Here is a 16,534-nt window from a genome sequence, read left to right as displayed (position 1 = left end):
ACCTAACCTAACCCTAACCCTAACCCTAACCCTAACCCTAACCCTAACCCTAACCCTAACCCTAACCCTAACCCTAACCCTAACCCTAACCCTAACCCTAACCCTAACCCTAACCCTAACCCTAACCCTAACCCTAAATGGGCGATAAGGCGAAGGGCAAGGGCAAAGACCAGGCCAAGGAGAACTGAGTCCGGGAACAGGGAAATGGCATCACGTCCAACATACGGATTCGGATCATTTGAATAGCCAAACTACCCTTGATTCCTTCAAACAGATGCAATATGTGATGTTTACATGAAGTCGTACTGCATGCCAATGAGTATGTGACCAAATGGCTTGCCGAATGACTCCGTCGCCAACCCAGACGCATGCAACAATAAATGTGCCTGCCCGGCCAAAGTCAATGCAAAAGTGCCAAAGTGTGTCTTTTGCGCACAACACCTTGATCGGGACTAGCGCGCACCTGTTTGTTCTTCTGCTTTTCGCTTGTCCACCAACTCCAATCTCTCCAGCACCTTCCACCAACTTCCCAGCCACAGCATCAAGCCCGAGCAATCACAATGGGCGCCCAATCCTTTTCGGAGGAGAGGGAACAGACCGAGCGATTTCCAAACACACAGCGCACACCTTCGCCGGACCACTCGGCCAACGAGATCAAGCACGAAGACGACGAGCAGGAGAGCGTCGAGAGCGACAAGCAGCTCCCACAGCATGTGCCCAGTCGCGCTTCGAGCGAATTGAGCGACGGCGACCACGACTTGAGCGACAGCAACAGCCAGAGCCAGAGGCGCAGCTTCGTCGTCGTCGAAGACCCAGAACGCAACGGCTCCAGCTCCTCCGACGTCCCTCAAACGCCCAACCCGCCCGCTACGCCAAGCAATGTGTCCGAGGTGAGTCGAATCATTCTCGTGAAATCGCTTTTGCCACATTCTAGCTAATACACAGCAGTCACAGCACACAGACCCCGGTCTCGTCAATGATGAGGAAGACGACGACGACGAGGACGACGACAACGAGCCCACCGCCTTGCAGGCCGCCTTTGGCTGTGCCGGAATGGTTCGAGCGGCAATCTTGAGGCTGCGTCGCGAGATGGACAGGGAGCGCGACGAGGAGGAGGGAAAAGAGGGAGAAGATGACTAGCACAACGACGATACAGGCAACAGAGGATGACTGCTGGGCAAGCACTTTGCAGGGTATGAAATGACAATCCGGAGGGAGGCCCTTGGCAAGAATTAATTCAATGCGAACGGATCGTGTCCAAACTCTCCCAATGACGCGAATGTGAACTCTCACTGCAAGATTAAACTGCAACCTTGAACCCGTGAACCTGAATCGATGTGATTAACCAAACGCTGACCCAAGCCAAACCCTCAATATCGCCAGAGTGCCCGCCAAAAACTGTCGAAACGGCTAAAATAAATAAAAACCGCCCAAGAATTCCGCGACGTCCAAAAGCCAAGTCGCGCCACCTGCGGCCTGTCCAACCAAACGCAATTAATCCGTAGTGAGCCGACTTCCTGCAGTCAAACACGAGGAAATGAAAAAGAACAAAGCAAAAAAAAAAAAAAAAAAATGAAAGCGAAGAAAAGGAGGTGTCAGTGATGTTAATGATGATGGATGCAATGTTGCTGCTTGCGTGCGGGAACGAAAACAGCGCGCGATGTCATAAGGAAGTCGAAATGCAAAGAGTATATGTGGCAGAATGAGGCGAGCGATGGGAAATTGGTCGTTTCTGTGGCGGAATTCGTAGTTGGGGTTGATGTAGGACCTCCAATCACCCTCTCCGGTGAAGAGGGCCTTGAACATTCTTTCTTTGGTGGTGTCTGGAGTGGTTGGAGGTGGGAGGGCGCGCAGTGGAGAGAAATGGAATCCCGCAATCCGAGGACCGAGGTCTTCCAGATGTTCTTGGAGTGGAAAGCAGCGATGTGAACTGAAAACACCAAATCCAATGTCTTGTCCTCCTCTTGGTCATCCGTGTCTACTACAGGCAAGGTCTGCTCGATTCTGTGGCGCTTGCGCGCGGCTGGTTCTTCTGCATCGTCGAATTTGCCCTGCCGCTCCCGCTCCGCAGAGTGAAATTCTCTCACCTCAAGGTGTGGCGCTTGTGTCGCCTTGCCTGTGTTGCTGATCTTTTGGCCAACTTGCCGGCTCAGCTTCTTGAGCTCGGCGTGCCTCTTGACGCGGTTGATTACCTGAAGGAGAAGCGCAGCGTGGTGTACATCGACGTCGTTGACCATAAGCAATGCATGTCGGAGTAACATCAAAAAACCGGCCGGATACTCCCAGAGTTTCCATTGTTCGTTGCCAGTCTTGCTCCCGATGCTGAGATGAATCATGAGCTCAACTTGATCAAGTCCCATGTTATCATGAACGTAATCAAGATGACCTTTCTTGCCCGTCTTTCCGATTTTCTTGGGCCATGGTTTTGCCACGCAGGGCAGCGCGGCGACAGCGTGGGAGGGGGAAGAGTCGGCGGCGCTGGTGATCGAGGGCAAGGCTTTTGGCGGCGGTAGTGAGCGGCGGTAGTGAGCGGCGGCAGTGTGGGAGGCGGAAGGCCCAAAGAAATATCAGAGAGCGTGAATTGAGCAGAAGAGACTTGGCGGTGACGGTGAGCGGCGGCAGTGCTCAAGGCGTCTGCAATGATGATGAACGACGACGAGGCTTTTGGCGGCGGCAGTGAGCAGCTTTAGTCTCGTGGCCATCCTGGCGACTCCCTGTCTTCCATGACGCCAGTGTTGAAGATGATGAAGCCTCGTCGGTGAGCTTTTAGAGGATCTGCTTGGCGTCCTCTTACTCTCCCGGCAACAGAAAGCTCTCTGCTCGGACCCATTCGTCTTCCAGGATCGCGTCGTACTGGTTGAGCTGGATAATTTTGCGGATGTATGCGAGACGGCAGACACTGAGCCCCTTCTTGCGAGCCTCGATGCTACAAGGAGCTGGAGCGAGAGCTCGCAATCAATCGCGAGTGGCGCGAATTCCTGGCTGAGGCGAAGGCCTTGATCGCTCACCACGAGGCCGCCAACGAGACCGACGACAACGCCACCGAGCAGGAGTAAATGTCTCTCCGGAACATCACGGGCATATTTGCTTTCGGGAGAGTTGGAGGGAAGGACGGGCTGGCAACCATGTTCGCTTTGAATAAGCTGCTTAACCCTAACCGGTGTTGCGCTATCATGAGAATGAAGAATTGAAGCCTGGCACTCGTGTTTTTGGAAGATTGTCTGCAAAGGCCGCCGATTGCGCCTCTCCGTGTTTCCAGCCCTTCTTCTTGACCCATTGACGTCCCTTGTCCACCTACAAATTGATGCCGGCTTCGTCGAGGGACTTCTTCGCCTTTTCCCGGCCAGCCTCCGGGAGAAGCTTCTGCACGCGCGTCCACTCGTCTTCGATGGTCTGGTCGAACGCACCGACGTCGACGAGCTGCGGTGAAAGCCATGCGCACTTTGCCAAGCTCCTCAAGACGAATCAAAGTCATAGCCTGAACTTCAGCGGCAATAGTAGCAACGCTGAAGGCTGTAGTGTCGGCAGTGGTGGTGTGAGAGTCGACAAGTTGCTTGAGGCGCTTGAGGTAGTCGTGGCTGGCCGAGGCATCGAGCGTGATGATGTTGAGCGCCTCCATGCGAACCACGTTCCATTTGACGGAACTTTCGGCAGAAGCCTCGCGGCCGTGCACAATCCGACAGACCAGAGCATGGCTCAGATTCAATCCTTGAACGATCGACTTGAGGATCTTGTGCTTGAACATGGTCGTGTGGAGCTTCGCGTCAGCCTCGGAGAGCAGTTGGTGCAGTTCAGGGTAGGTTGTCTCAATTGCGCACTTGACGCGTTCGATCTCAGCGGCAATGTCCAAGCCAGCGCCGTGGTCTGTCATATGTCAACGTCAGCGCTGAAGTACAAGCTCCGCCGATGGACTCACGGTTAACATGGAAGTCACGTTCATGAGACTGGTGAAAGTTGTGGCCATGGCCTTGAATGGCAAAGAGAGGGTGTGCATCATCTTTGCGGGAGCAATGAAGCTGAAGATTTGAGAAGTGCGAATATTGGGTTGGGTGGTGGAAGAGAGAGATGAAGAGAGAGTGTGCGGTGGGAGGAAAGGTGCAGGCACCCAAGGCGCGTGACGAGGCGCACAAGTCCTAATTGACACCAGCAACAAGCAGTGGATGACAATATTTCTATGAAATCAAAGGCATTTTTTGAAGCACTATGCGCAAAAGCAGTTTCGGCACAAAGCCTACATACCCTGCGGCTGCGCCTTGTAGAACTCGATCAAATTCCTAGCGAGCTGCAACTCGCCTCCTTCATGCACTCTACGTGGAAGCCTCCTCGGTGAGCTTCTGGAGCATTTGCTTGACCTCCTCCAACTCTCTCAGCAGCAGTAACATCTCTGCTCGGACCCACTCATCTTCCAACATCGCGTCGTACTGGTTCAACTTGATGACCTCGCGGATGTAGGCCAGGCGGAAGACACTGAGCTCCTTCTTGCGGGCTTCGACGAGGGTGATGGTATCGACTGGGAGGTTGTTGGTGTGCTTGAACTTGTCGGTGAAGTTGGTGGTGGCGTTTTTCTCCTGCGCTAGAATCGCGGCGGCCTCGGACTTGGTCTGCTTCCAGCCAGTCGCGGCCTCGAGACCACGGTTGTAATTGTAGGTGAGGTCGCGGGCGGCGATCCTCAAGTCTTCCATGCCGTTCTGGCCGTCCATGATGTCGCGGAGGTTGGCCACACGCTCGTCTTGGGTCATGCTCTTGTAGACGCCCTTGTCCAAGGCGCCGGTGGCCTCGCAGTTGAAGCGGACCGCGTCGACGACGGAGAACAGCGCCTTCTTCTTCAGCATGGCTTGGTGATGGCTGTCGTCAGCCTCGTTTATGAGCGTGGCGAGCTCCTCATACGTGACGGCAATGTCCGAGACGACGCCCTTGAGAATTTTGGAGTTTTTAACGACAGCGGCCATCTTCCAGTGTTATTGGAAATGTCACATGGAGAGGATCGCACTTACGATGATTCAATGCAGTTGAAGTAGTTGTCCAAGAGCGAGTGGTGAAAGGTGTGGGAAGACCGGCGCAGATGAAAATTGCGGAGAGGAGAGTTTTGAAAAACGGGTGTCGAGAGACGGGGTGCGTATGGCAAGAGGTTGGCCGACGTCCTTTTAGCCGACGGCCTAATCCGCTAGCGCTGGACAGGGCCTTTCGTCTATCTTTGGGTGAGTTTGCTTTGAAACTACTTGGACGGGCCTTTTTGTTAATGTCCCCTGTGCTGCCGGATGTTTGTCTCCTGTGGGATTTTGAACGAGGACTGGGCATTAACGGGACACTTTATGAATCACAATAGCATCAAAACGGAGTAAAGTCTTGCATTTCTTGCAAGACACGAATGCTTGAATTCCCAAATCGATCACGGTTGCCAGCACCCCCTACACTGCCATTGTCTCCATCGTCCGTTTATTCACTCGTCCTGCTTGGTGCTCTTTTCGAAGGACTCTTTGGCCTCTTCCCACTCCGTCGCCGGGAGCAGCACTTCAGCCCGGGCCCATTCGTAAGCTAGTGGCTGGGCCAGTGCGCCAAGATCCATGAGCTTCTGGGTGACGGACAAGCGCAAAGCAGCCAACTCCTCGCGGCGAGCCGAGACGAGCGCCTTGATGGCAGGAGTAAGAGAGGCGACCGCCTGGGCCTCGGCAGGCTCCTCGTGACGCAAAAGGCTTTCCATGGTCTCGGTGGTTCCCAATGCCAGCTGCCAAGCCTTGTGGCATTCAAAGTAAGACTTGGTATCGTTGAAAAAACGGGCAGAAGCCTTGACGTCTTCCTCGATGCGGCTGATGGACTCGTCGTAGAGAGCGAGCCACTGAGTAGAAGAAGCTTCAGAGCTCTTGCTGTTTGCCACGAGCTGCTCCGTGAGGTGGAAAAGGCAGCGATATTGCTTGTCCATTTTCACAACCTCGTCCATGCGCTCCATGCGCTCCACAGGCTCCATAGCCTCCCAGTTGGCCATCGAGCTCTGGTTGTCGGCCTTGACGGCCCGAAGCGTCTTGGAAAAGCTGTCCACGATCGGGCAAAGCGTATTGTGCTTCAGCACCAGCTTCATGGCACTGTCGTTCGCATTTGTAAGGAGGAGAAGGAGCTCAGAGTGCGTAGACTTTGAGGCAGACGTGGTGGCTAGGATCTCACCCATCAGGCTTTGAGGAAGCATGTTCGGTGCCATCTATTGATGTTAGTGGTGAGCTGCAGGAGGATCGACAGACTTGCGGTCAATGATGTGCGCCGACTCGAACGAAGTACGGTTGTTTGCAGGTGGCCAAGGGTAGACGGGGGTCACGCGGTGCAATGGGAAAGAGATCGCTTGCAGGCAGTCAACAGGCGGGGAGGTTAAGCGCGGGTCGAGTGTAATGTTGGCGGGTATCGGAATTGGTGTTGGTATTGGTATCGGTATGTGTCAGATTCAGACACGGGTTTCGCAGACGGGTTCCAAAACGGTCGTAGACGGTGAGCTTGCGCACTCGGTTTCGCACCACTTGATGACCAAGTCGATGCTCAGGAACAGATGTAGACGGGTTGGTGAGTTTGCACCCTCAGGTATCAGGTAGAATCGGTATCGGGTGGGTGTCTCTCAAGGCCAGATCATAGACAGTGGTCGAAACCGGTGGAAGTGTCCAGGTAGGATATGGCGCGCCGCGTGCCAGGGGCGGTGAGGACGTTAATTACGACGAGAGACTTTGGTGACGACGTGCATAGAGGTAGGCCTTAGATCATGGGTTGTCGGTCGCAAAAGGACGGTTTCGCGTTGATGCAGGATGGTCGCTTGACGGTGAAGTAAGCGCGCCGGTGACAATAATGATGACGACAATAAGGCGTCTGGAGCGAATCTGGTGCGCGGGATCGAATGATCAAATCAGGGACGTCGGTTTAGTCAGAAGGTGGTGGTGGGTGGTGGATGTGATGGAAAGGTTGTGGTGGGCGGTGGATGTCAGATTGGGCGGAGCCCAGGTTTTGTAGGCGCGGAGCAAGTGTGCTAATCCAGCCGCCTGACGCGCTCTGCAACCACTACAAACTTTCACAGGCCACATCACCCAGACTTTACACTGCCCGCTTCACACCACATTGCCATGGAAGCATCCCAGTGGATGACCTGGCCCAAGGCAACCAGGCAAATGGTCGCTACAATGTGCGGCTCGCGTCCGGATGCCACATTCGACGAGGTTCAAGCAGCAAGCATGAAGTGGCCGTCGTTCCGCTCAGACATGCGGCGTCACGAGTCGGAAGCCGTGAGCCAAACAATGTTTTTCGAGACAGACCAGGACACCGACGCGCTGTGGACAAGACGCTGGCAAGATAGCCATGATCCAGACGAATGCAAGAAATCCAACTCTTTTGAAATGCAAACGCTGACGCATGCCAGTTCCCCCGTGGTCGTTGCAGGGACAAGCCGACAACACATGGATAGTTGCGGCGCTTCAACTCCTCTTCATCTGTGACCCTCAACAAGCACTGTTTCTGGCCAAACCAACCGATCGAGGCGACGAAGCAACGCTTGCGCTGAGCGACAACAGCCGCGTCCTGCAAACATGGAATGGTCAGACTGAACAGCCGCAGACTGAACATGAAGCATGGAAAGTCGTCTTCTCAGGCAGCCACTTTTGCGGCGAGTTCGGTGTTCTCTTCAACCGCCTGAATAGCACGAGCGTCATGGTGCCATCGGAAACTGGACAGAAACCGTGGATCGCAGTGACGGATGGTCCTGTGGACAACTGGCTCGAGTCTCTACGCGCAGCATGCGGTCCCCAAAAGTTCGACTACCAGGGACTCACATCTTCTCTCCAGCCATGTGTCAAGGAAGCACCCCCTCCGTATTTGGCATTGCGAATCCAGCACGGGATTTCTGACGAGTGCAACCGGATTCCACGAGGCGACTTTGAAGTGGCGATGCGCGGGTTTGATGGCATTCCTCGTCTGATGCGGCTACGATGGGTCGGCGGTCTTTACGGACAGATGGAGGAGGACGGCTTCCGGCCAGTGATTATATTTGACTGGGGCGATAGACGTCGGGGCATTGGTATGAGCATGAGTGGAGACTGGGAGACGGAGCCGCCGGCGAGGTACAAGAGGGTATCGGTGGAGCAACAGATGGGAGCTGCGGGAATCCAGCCAAAGATGATGCTGTTTCGCCGCGTACAATTCGGCGTCGATGATCAGCAACCGGCAGCGTAGGGCGGCAAAAGTAAGAGGTTGAGCAATATGAAGTGGTAGAGGTCATCAAATGAGGTTGCATTAAGGTTTCGAGCTACCGAATGCCCGTGCCATGTCCTGACCGCCCCCGACAACGTCGCTAACACCCGTCCTGTGAAACCAACACTACCCCTGATACACTGCAAACACCATCGCTGCCGTACCAAGGCACTGCGCACGGAAGCGAAGTCTATGTTGAGTCGGCTTCCAGTGCGAGACTGCCAACGAAGAAGCCGCCAACAACAAGCTTCTTCCTCCCACGCGTCGCACAAGCTATTAAAGCCATGCGTACTGAGTCGACAAGTTCCGCGCGGATAACGCCTACATTTGAGGGCGCATACTGTGGGTGTGAAGCACCGGATGAGGCTCTCCAGGTAAAGAAGAGCGTCGCGTCATCGACACAACGGCGTTGCTCAAGATGGTGTACTTGGGAACATGCTGTATCGAATGAGCTCGGGTCCCAGTCCTGCACGTAGCACCAGGAGCTGCGGTCTTTCGACTTGCTCGCCCTGTCGCGATGGAACCATCAGGCGCCCGGTGAGCGGAACATGGACGACTGCTTGCGGGATGACGACTTTCGGATCTTGTCATGGACGATGTCGTCTTCTTCGGTCGTGCCTGAAGAGGCCGTGCTTTCGTTGCTGATTCGATGGGGATGGGTCATGTCGACGCCAGAAACCAAAAGATCCCTTGTTGTGTCGGATTGGACTTTACAAATTGATCTGGCGCTTACGGGGTGACCTTGTCCGCCCATGGAACCAAGCCGTGGGGTGGCCTTCATGCTATGGCGGCGTTGGCCGCTGTTCGACGCGGAGAGACGAAGAGATATTCGCGTCTGGTTCTCGTCCTGTGTCACGTCTTTCCCGGATACGGTGAGCATCTGCGAGAAGCCGCAAATGGATAATTGTGCAAATTCGCACCCCGCGGCCCTTTTCAGCCCATCTTATACCGGCCCGGCGCTGAGCCTTTCCAGCCTCGCTTTCACCAGGAGTCGAGCGCCTTGAGTCTGCTTCATACCGGCCAGCCTTTCCAGCTTACCTTCAGCCCTCCGCCGGCGTCGAGTATCTGTGTCCTACCCCTCCCGTCAGCCGTCGAGCCTCTTCAATCTACCGCCTACTGGCCTACCTTTCCAGCCCAACTTCAGCCTGCCGCCGGCGTCGAGCCTTCGCAGCCTACATCATACCGGCCAGTCTTTCCGCCCTACCTTCAACCTTCCGCCGGCGCGGAGCCTCTACAGCCTACCTTCAGCCGGCAGCAACCTCGTAGCCCACTCCGTGGTGCGCCCTCGCAGCTTATTTTGACAACCCACGGCCTTTACAATTCCCCGTCTGTCCCAGATGGACAAGTTCGTCGCATCCTGGGCCCCGGTGGCACAATGGCCCGATTCGTATCGCATCACCGCCGCGAGGGCCAGGGATATCATTCTCATGCCCGCGACGCAGCAACCCTTTGACCAGTGGCAACGCGTCTTTGAGGGCGTCTCTTCTGGCCGTCGCTTGGACAGTGTGCCCCGGGAAACGATGATTTCTGTTGCCAAGGGCGACAGGGTCATGAACATCGACCAAAACCCGCCCAAAATCTGGAACGCCGAGCTCATGGCCGGCACGCTGCTTCATCGCCTGTACCGCCAACACAAAGTCGATCCACACGGAGCTTTCCACGACAGCCCTGCAAGCCGGGACGAGGTCCTGAATGCCTTTCTGGACCTTTACATGGCGATGAAAAAGAGTCACCCTCCTACGAAAAGGCTAAAGTGTACACTTTTCAGGGCTATTTTCCCGGACGTACAGACCTGGAGCACTCGTCAACTTGCACAACCCGACAGCAGCGCGGCCCGCAACGACAACTCGAGACGCGAGCGCGGAGAGGCCTTTGGACTGCACAATGTGGACTGGGAGTATGATGGCCTGGAAGCCGCCGACGGCATGGACATTGACACTCCGTACGACCCAAACCAGCCAATCGCGCCAGACACTAACGTACACGAGCTGAACCAACAGCAAACCGCCCTCCGTGACAGGTTGATGTGCTATCCCCCCGTCGAAAAGCGCGACCGGCTTGCCCGGGACGTCCTGGCCGCGTTTCAGCCAGTCGCTCCATCCGACGCCTCCTCCGGCCTCCCGAACATCTGGTCCGAAGGCATTTCTCTAGAAGAAGCATGCAGGGAGCTTGGCATCGAAAACAAGGAGCCGTACCACCTGCCCGGAACGCGCCGATCGCAGCCATTGTACTGGCTCCAAGTGCGCTGCGTCGCACACGTCAAGAGATGTCTTTTGCAGCTCGGTAGAGCTGCCATTTTGGACTACCCCGGCTGCGGCAAGACCAGGGAAACACTGCTGTCCTTGGAGATGGCGCTCGCAGCAGCTGAGGGGGTCAAGAAGCCATCTCTGATTGTGGTTTCGTCTGCTGCCGTCGGAGAGCAGTTGATTGGTGAGGGCCCGGCGTGCTCCAATGCTCTGTGTTTTGTGGCGTTCGGCGATGGCTTCCCGGGCAAATACCGAGCCGAATATGTCGTCCATTGCATCTAACTTCGCGAAATTCACGACACCTATGTTGAAGGAGATTCCTTCGTCTTCTACATCTGCACAAAAGAGATTGTGGGTGTCGAGGGTTTGACTGATGGATATCAATGAGATAAGGTCGCCGCTACACGCGAACCTCTTCAAGAGACCCCAGAAGTACCACAACGTTCAAGGTCGGGGAAAGCCCCATGCTCATGCAGCGATTGACCTCAAGCTTGCGGCTGGTCAGCCATCTGGACGTCCTTCTTGCGCTGCTCATCCGCGTACTCACGCACCAGAGTTTGAATGTTCTGCGCAACCTTGGCCCACTCGCCATCTGTCAAGAGACTCTTGGCGCGGATATACTCCTCCTCGATGATTGTATTGTAGCGGACGAGGAGGAGAACCTTCTCGGTCACGTCCTTCCTGAACTTGACCATGGCTGTCTTGCGATTGTCCAGGGCAGTCTTGACAGCAGGGGCAAGTTGCGCCGCCGCCCGTCCCTTCTCAGTGTCTTCGAAGTTGAGGGAGACGATGACCCTGGTGTTGATGGGACTGTTGGTGTTCGCCGTGGAAGCTTCGTCCTTCTTGCGCTTGGAGCCGGCCGACGCCGCCTTCTTGCGCTTGGCAATCTCCTCGGGATGCGTGAGAATCTCTTCAATTTTTGCCATGAAGGCGTTCTCTTTCTCGATGTACGAGCGAACTTCCTCGTAGAATGCCGTGCTACGCTTGACTCGGTCTTGAAGATGTTGTGGAGAGCCTTGCGGGTGGTCGTTCACGACGAAGATGCAGAGAGGGCGCGGTCGTGGTTCTGCGCGATGGCGTTGCGGGTTGTCTTCGTCTTGTTGAACCAGTTGCCGAACTGAATTACGTCGTCTTTCTTTGCCATCTTTTCCTCGGAGCTCATCGCTTCGATGGTGGCGGCGTCATCCTTGCGCTTTTCGGCGGTCTCGTTTTTCTTCGTCTGGGTGACTTGCAGAAGTGCCTTTGCCCTCAAAGCACTCATTCGGCGACTCTCCTGTTCCGCATCGACGACCTGGCGCCATTCCTGTGACGCATCGCTCATCATCCTCATGACCACCGAAATTTCGGGCAGGTGGTTCACGTGGCGGAGCAAGCCTACGAAGTTCTTCGTCCTTCTACCAAATCCTGCACTTTTCTGTTACGCGCATTCCAAATCCATTTTCCATTCCCTGGCTACGCTACTGCGCACAATGACAGACCAATCGCACTTGAGTCGCAGTGCGCGACCCCAACAAGGGCAAATGAAGACCAAATGGCCGACTTTGGGACCAGACAATTCGCAAGACCATCTCGACCCGGAGAGGGAACAAGATGTCCCCGATGAAGACGATACCCAAGACATCCATCGCCGCCACCGAGGCTCTTCGAATGACAGCGATTCCCAGCAGGAATACCAATCATCCCTACCAACCGCCGCGGAAGACCCCAAGACAGAGTTCACGCTGTATGATCCGACCGACGGCACGCAGCCCCTCGACGACCAAACGTCCCTTTCGCCAAGATCTCTAGGACAAGGTGACGCGGCTGGGCAAATGTCGCAGCAATCCCTTATCGTGCAAGAACTCGAGAATGCAGATGAAATATCCCAGGCCGGGGCGGATGGAGAGCCAGGCGACAGGGGCTATGGTATTCATTGGGGCGACGTCAACCCGGTGCCAAAAGTACGTAGTCGCGACGATCCCATTTGCGACAGCTTGTCCAAGACGACCATTTCCGCCGAAGGTGTCAGGCCGCAAGCAGCGGTAGACTACTTGAACATGTTCCGAGACGATGTCCACGAGCTCGTCCAACAAACCTTCGCCCAACTACCCAAATCTCACCTCCTCCGTCCCCCCTCCCAGAACTCTCGCCCACAACTCCTCCACCACCTTCGCACACCACAGCCCCTTCGGCCTCGCCCCCTCCCCCACCACCACCCGCACTGCTGGCTTCTTGGCGGTCGTGCTGCCGCCCGCGGATGCGTCTCTTTGCTGGTACCGCTGCCTTGGGCGCGGCGCCGGTGCGCGTGCCGCGGGTGCGGGTGCGAGTGCTGCGGGTGCGGGTGCTGCGGGTGCGGGTGCGAGTGCCGCCGCCGCCGTTGTTGTTGCTGTCGCCGCCGCCGTCGTCGTCGTCGTCCAGGCGGAGCCGCTGGGCGGCCTCCCGGCAGAGCCGATCCTGCTCCTCGGTGCTGAGGCCGCCGCAGCTGTTGTGCATCGGGGGAGGACAAACCACAATAGGAGAAGAGGAGGAGGGAGAGGGAGAGGAGGGTCGGCTTCCCGCCGCCGAGGCGCCACTGGTGTTGGGGTTGCTGCTGCTGGGGGCATTGCTATGTGAGTGGTCATCTTTCAGTTTCAGCGGGAATGTGACGTAGAAAGAATTGTACTTCCGATGATGTGATGTGGTTGCAGTAATGGCCCAGGGCGAGTGTGGAAAGGTGTGGGGAAATTGGCACAGAGGAAAGTTGTGGAGAGGAAGAGGTTTGAAAAACGGGTGTCGGGCCTCTTCCTGTTTCGTTTCTCAGGGGTGACCAGCAGCTGGCTCTATTCGAGTGACTTGTGGAGATCGACGAGCACTGCAACTTGCGGCGAGCTTTGAGCTTCGCTCTTGAAACTGTTACGTATCCTCCCTACTTTAGTCTAGGTAGTGGTGGTTTTGGAACGGCCCTTGCAAGCGTCGGACCCACTGTTGTTGGGCTCGGCGATACGGTCTTCGGACTTGACAGTGCGCTCTCCAATCTGACGCTTGCCGGCAAGAAGCACTTCGTTCTACTGCTACAATGCCCTGTTGCGAGACTAGAGAGCCACGTTCTTGGATTGGAGCTTCTAGGCGTGGGAGCAAAGCGTCTCGATGCGGGACTCCATGTCATGAAGACGAGCGACCAATTCGTCATTGCGCGCAAAGGCGCGCTGGTAGACTGCCGCCGCCTCCAGCTCTTCGACGACAATGTTGTTGAGTTCGCACCAACCTGCGGCGTTGACATCAGTCCACTTTGCGTTGGCGGCCTCTGGGCTCTTGCGGTTGTAGATGAGCTGCTGCGCGAGATTGAGCGCAGACCTCTCTTGTGAAGTCAAAGGACACTGGTACTGACATGCCCCGTCAGCCACGTTTCCTCTGGCGAGGGATGTATCTTTGCTTGCCATCAACATTTGTCCCAGCAGGCCTTGACGGCGGCAAAAACAAGTAGTTCCGTGGGACTGACGTCACACAGCGGCTTGGAAAGAAAGTCTGCAATGAATGCGTCAACGACCTCCAGTAAACGACAAAGGGCGGGTATGATTAGATAGACCGCCACGCGAATGTTGTTGTTGAACCAGAGGAGAAAGAGCAGTATTAACGTTGTCTGGAACAGAGCGGAGATTCAACAGCAAATGCTACACGCAGGAAAGACGTAGAAAAAGAGGGTCAGTCAAGAAGATTCTATGGATTCCGCAGGCGGCACTTGCGGCCAGCTGAGCTAGCAAATCGAGGGCGGAGTCCAATCCTATCATGCGGTCGCTCAACCCAATACTACCATCAAGATCCAAAGTACGAACCCGGCTCCGAGATCCTATCCCAGCTGCCGCCTCCCAAAGTCGAGCCATTGTCCTCCGTCTCTCCAGACGCGATGGTGAGCGTGGAGGGCGCCGGGGCCACGCGGGGTGGCGAGCCACGAGCACGGTCTTCGTTGACGATGGTAGGGGTTTGGACAATGTTGCTGAATTCTGGCATGATCGTCGACTGCTGGTCATGCTGGATAGTGTCCTTGACATTGCAGTTGTGCGGCTCAGTGGGATGCTTCTCGGCACCGCTCAACTTTATGGCGTCCGGGCTAGGTTAAAAGCGTGTCATGCTGGTTGGCTGAGGGTCTCAAAAAGCCCTGTTGTCTTGAGAGCCGCGGAAATCACTGCTCCACGGGTTTGTGTGGAGCTCGGGTACGTGAGGGATGATTTCCTGGGGCTCTGAATGGGATGGCGGCGACTTTACCACATCCTGCGCTTCAGGAGTGGTTGCCACTTTCTCGTCGAGGTTTGCGTGGGTTGCGTTGATGGAGGACTTGCCATGGCGATGGCTGACGGAGGATGTGGTCGGGGGTTTAGTGGGAGTCTCGGGCAAGGGACGGACGACTGGAAGGCTTTGAGGCTCCTTGGCAAAATGGAAAAGTTGCTATCAAAATCAGCTTCGTGCGGGTACTGATGAATGGAGACTCTTACGATGAGGACGATGGCGACAAGCAGGAACACCAGCGACAAGGTCAAGGTCCACAGCACGACGATTCGGTCGTGCTGGTCCTGTGAGAAGGCCGAGATCTGTACCAGTCAGCAAAAACGCGCCTTGGCTAGAATGAGGATTGACTTGCCAGGGCGCACAAAAGCGCGATCACAACAGGAACGTAATGCGGAATCTCCATGGTGGGTGGCGCAAATGGAGATTGTCTGCGACGGTGGTGTTGAGTGATGGGTGGCGAGGGTGAGGTAGATGTAGAAGTACCCGCGCGTGTGCCACCTGCGCGTGTGCCGGTCAACTTGCAACCTGAGGCATGTGTCCCGGTAGATCCGGTGGACAGGCTCGGACAGACAGACTTTCGACGCCACACTTTGATCCTTCCGTATTTTGTGAGCCCGAGGAGCAAATCAACGCGCTGTAAGCCAGGGGAATCTAAGATTGGGGCTTGAATGCTGACCATTGCAAATGTCCAGAACCAAACAATGACAGTGTTAACCAGCAACAGTTCCTCCGTGGGCCATAACCAGCCAATATCCTCATCTCAGAGCATCTCTTCAGCTCTCCTTCATCATCAGCCCTAAGAGAGCCATCCCTATGTGGACCATCCAAGTGGAAGAGATGGTGACTAAGAAGTACGACGGGAAGCGGCCAAGACTCCGCTGAGCCAGTATGGATGGCGGACCTGCTTGGAGTGACACGATGTATCCACACTCATAGAAATTCGATAGCAACAAATTGGTAGAGTACAATCACAACAGTCACAGTCATGAGTCAGTGTTTTGTGATGTCAGTTCATCATTCAGAACCAAAATCAGCTTTTCTAGTCAAAATCCCCAATCCCTTTCTCGACTGTTGCCATTCAGTGAAACGGTGAAGATGGGGCTTCATTGCGCCGTGGATTGATGGCCTACAAAGGCGTTAGCTCTGCTTTTGATGTTCGCAGTCCCAAGGTACCTAGGCATTCTTGACGGAACCCTCGAGAATGGCCGGGCAGTTGTTGGCGGACAGACAGACTACCGCGAAGGCCTGCAAGATGGAAGCCATCACGCGGTAGGCCATTATGATGATGATATCGGCAATGCAAAGGTGGTTGAGCCTCGCAAGAGGTCCGGGCAGCCGACGGCCATAGAAAACGTGGAAATTGACGAAGCAAGTGATCATGATCTGGAAATCATAAGCATTGCGTTAGGTACGATTCGAGATGTCTTACGCCGATGTCCGTGATAAGGACGGCTACAAGGATGATCTCGCAGTTGCTCTTGGTGGAAGGCTCATAGTGTTGGAGCCCCGCGGCCATGGTGCTGGCTGGGTGGTCAGACGCAGCGGAAGCGTCAACGAGGGGTTGCTGATGGCGCTCTTGGTAGAGTTTATGAGTGGCTAGCGTGAAGTTGAGGTCGAGAGATGGGAGTGTCGCGTCGGATTCGCAGACGGAGTCGGAGTTGAAGGTCGAGGGCGAAGAGGCGACGGGCAGGCGATGCTGGGATTCACAAACAGAAGCGAGAGAAATTGAGTGTTAATACGCCCGCACTATCTCTCTTTTCGGGCAGTAGCAGCTGAGCCACGGTCATTGCAAAAAGCAAGTCAAGCAAGATCTGCTTTGGTCTGCTGGCACC

The 16,534-nt window shown here is 55.5% G+C and overlaps 9 protein-coding genes across 9 annotated transcripts; 3 read left to right on the top strand and 6 right to left on the bottom strand.

The window, feature by feature from the left end:
• Positions 1-547: 547 nt before the first annotated feature.
• Positions 548-1,312, top strand: BKA78DRAFT_360141 (uncharacterized protein). Its single transcript, XM_066892398.1, has 2 exons — positions 548-890; positions 946-1,312. Exons 1-2 carry the CDS (start codon positions 561-563, stop codon positions 1,138-1,140), a joined length of 525 nt encoding a protein of 174 aa, XP_066750211.1. The 5' UTR covers positions 548-560; the 3' UTR covers positions 1,141-1,312.
• A 1,982-nt stretch (positions 1,313-3,294) lies between these two features.
• Positions 3,295-3,964, bottom strand: BKA78DRAFT_349421 (uncharacterized protein; the record flags this gene model as incomplete). The annotated part of the gene is made up of 3 exons (XM_066890804.1): positions 3,295-3,393; positions 3,443-3,864; positions 3,913-3,964. 3 exons carry the CDS (start codon positions 3,962-3,964, stop codon positions 3,295-3,297), a joined length of 573 nt encoding a protein of 190 aa, XP_066750210.1.
• Positions 3,965-4,307: 343 nt separating this feature from the next.
• Positions 4,308-5,170, bottom strand: BKA78DRAFT_376711 (uncharacterized protein; the record flags this gene model as incomplete). Its single annotated transcript, XM_066892838.1, has 2 exons — positions 4,995-5,170; positions 4,308-4,949 (listed from the first exon to the last, which is right to left on the bottom strand). The coding sequence occupies exon 2, from the start codon at positions 4,947-4,949 to the stop codon at positions 4,308-4,310; it is 642 nt and encodes a 213-aa protein (XP_066750209.1). The 5' UTR covers positions 4,995-5,170.
• Positions 5,171-5,334: 164 nt separating this feature from the next.
• On the bottom strand, positions 5,335-6,556 carry BKA78DRAFT_25970 (uncharacterized protein). Its single transcript, XM_066885398.1, has 2 exons — positions 6,238-6,556; positions 5,335-6,193 (listed from the first exon to the last, which is right to left on the bottom strand). The coding sequence occupies exon 2, from the start codon at positions 6,191-6,193 to the stop codon at positions 5,441-5,443; it is 753 nt and encodes a 250-aa protein (XP_066750208.1). The 5' UTR covers positions 6,238-6,556; the 3' UTR covers positions 5,335-5,440.
• A 538-nt stretch (positions 6,557-7,094) lies between these two features.
• Positions 7,095-8,247, top strand: BKA78DRAFT_376709 (uncharacterized protein; the record flags this gene model as incomplete). Its single annotated transcript, XM_066892837.1, has 2 exons — positions 7,095-7,253; positions 7,408-8,247. 2 exons carry the CDS (start codon positions 7,095-7,097, stop codon positions 8,194-8,196), a joined length of 948 nt encoding a protein of 315 aa, XP_066750207.1. The 3' UTR covers positions 8,197-8,247.
• Positions 8,248-9,551: 1,304 nt separating this feature from the next.
• On the top strand, positions 9,552-10,742 carry BKA78DRAFT_292064 (uncharacterized protein; the record flags this gene model as incomplete). Its single annotated transcript, XM_066885992.1, has 1 exon — positions 9,552-10,742. One exon carries the CDS (start codon positions 9,552-9,554, stop codon positions 10,740-10,742), a length of 1,191 nt encoding a protein of 396 aa, XP_066750206.1.
• Positions 10,743-10,945: 203 nt separating this feature from the next.
• Positions 10,946-11,790, bottom strand: BKA78DRAFT_292063 (uncharacterized protein; the record flags this gene model as incomplete). The annotated part of the gene is made up of 2 exons (XM_066885991.1): positions 10,946-11,438; positions 11,495-11,790. The coding sequence occupies 2 exons, from the start codon at positions 11,788-11,790 to the stop codon at positions 10,946-10,948; spliced, it is 789 nt and encodes a 262-aa protein (XP_066750205.1).
• A 1,750-nt stretch (positions 11,791-13,540) lies between these two features.
• Positions 13,541-15,105, bottom strand: BKA78DRAFT_349415 (uncharacterized protein; the record flags this gene model as incomplete). The annotated part of the gene is made up of 5 exons (XM_066890803.1): positions 13,541-13,776; positions 14,252-14,526; positions 14,611-14,861; positions 14,909-15,004; positions 15,079-15,105. The coding sequence occupies 5 exons, from the start codon at positions 15,103-15,105 to the stop codon at positions 13,541-13,543; spliced, it is 885 nt and encodes a 294-aa protein (XP_066750204.1).
• A 770-nt stretch (positions 15,106-15,875) lies between these two features.
• Positions 15,876-16,218, bottom strand: BKA78DRAFT_349414 (uncharacterized protein; the record flags this gene model as incomplete). The annotated part of the gene is made up of 2 exons (XM_066890802.1): positions 15,876-16,085; positions 16,132-16,218. The coding sequence occupies 2 exons, from the start codon at positions 16,216-16,218 to the stop codon at positions 15,876-15,878; spliced, it is 297 nt and encodes a 98-aa protein (XP_066750203.1).
• Between the last annotated feature and the right edge of the window lie 316 nt (positions 16,219-16,534).

This window comes from Phyllosticta capitalensis (genome assembly GCF_038381095.1).
Source record: "Phyllosticta capitalensis strain CBS 128856 chromosome Unknown BKA78scaffold_1, whole genome shotgun sequence".
Lineage (NCBI taxonomy): Eukaryota > Fungi > Ascomycota > Dothideomycetes > Botryosphaeriales > Phyllostictaceae > Phyllosticta > Phyllosticta capitalensis.
The sequence above is the reverse complement of the archived record's forward strand: the minus strand, read 5'-3'. Positions and strand labels throughout refer to the sequence as shown.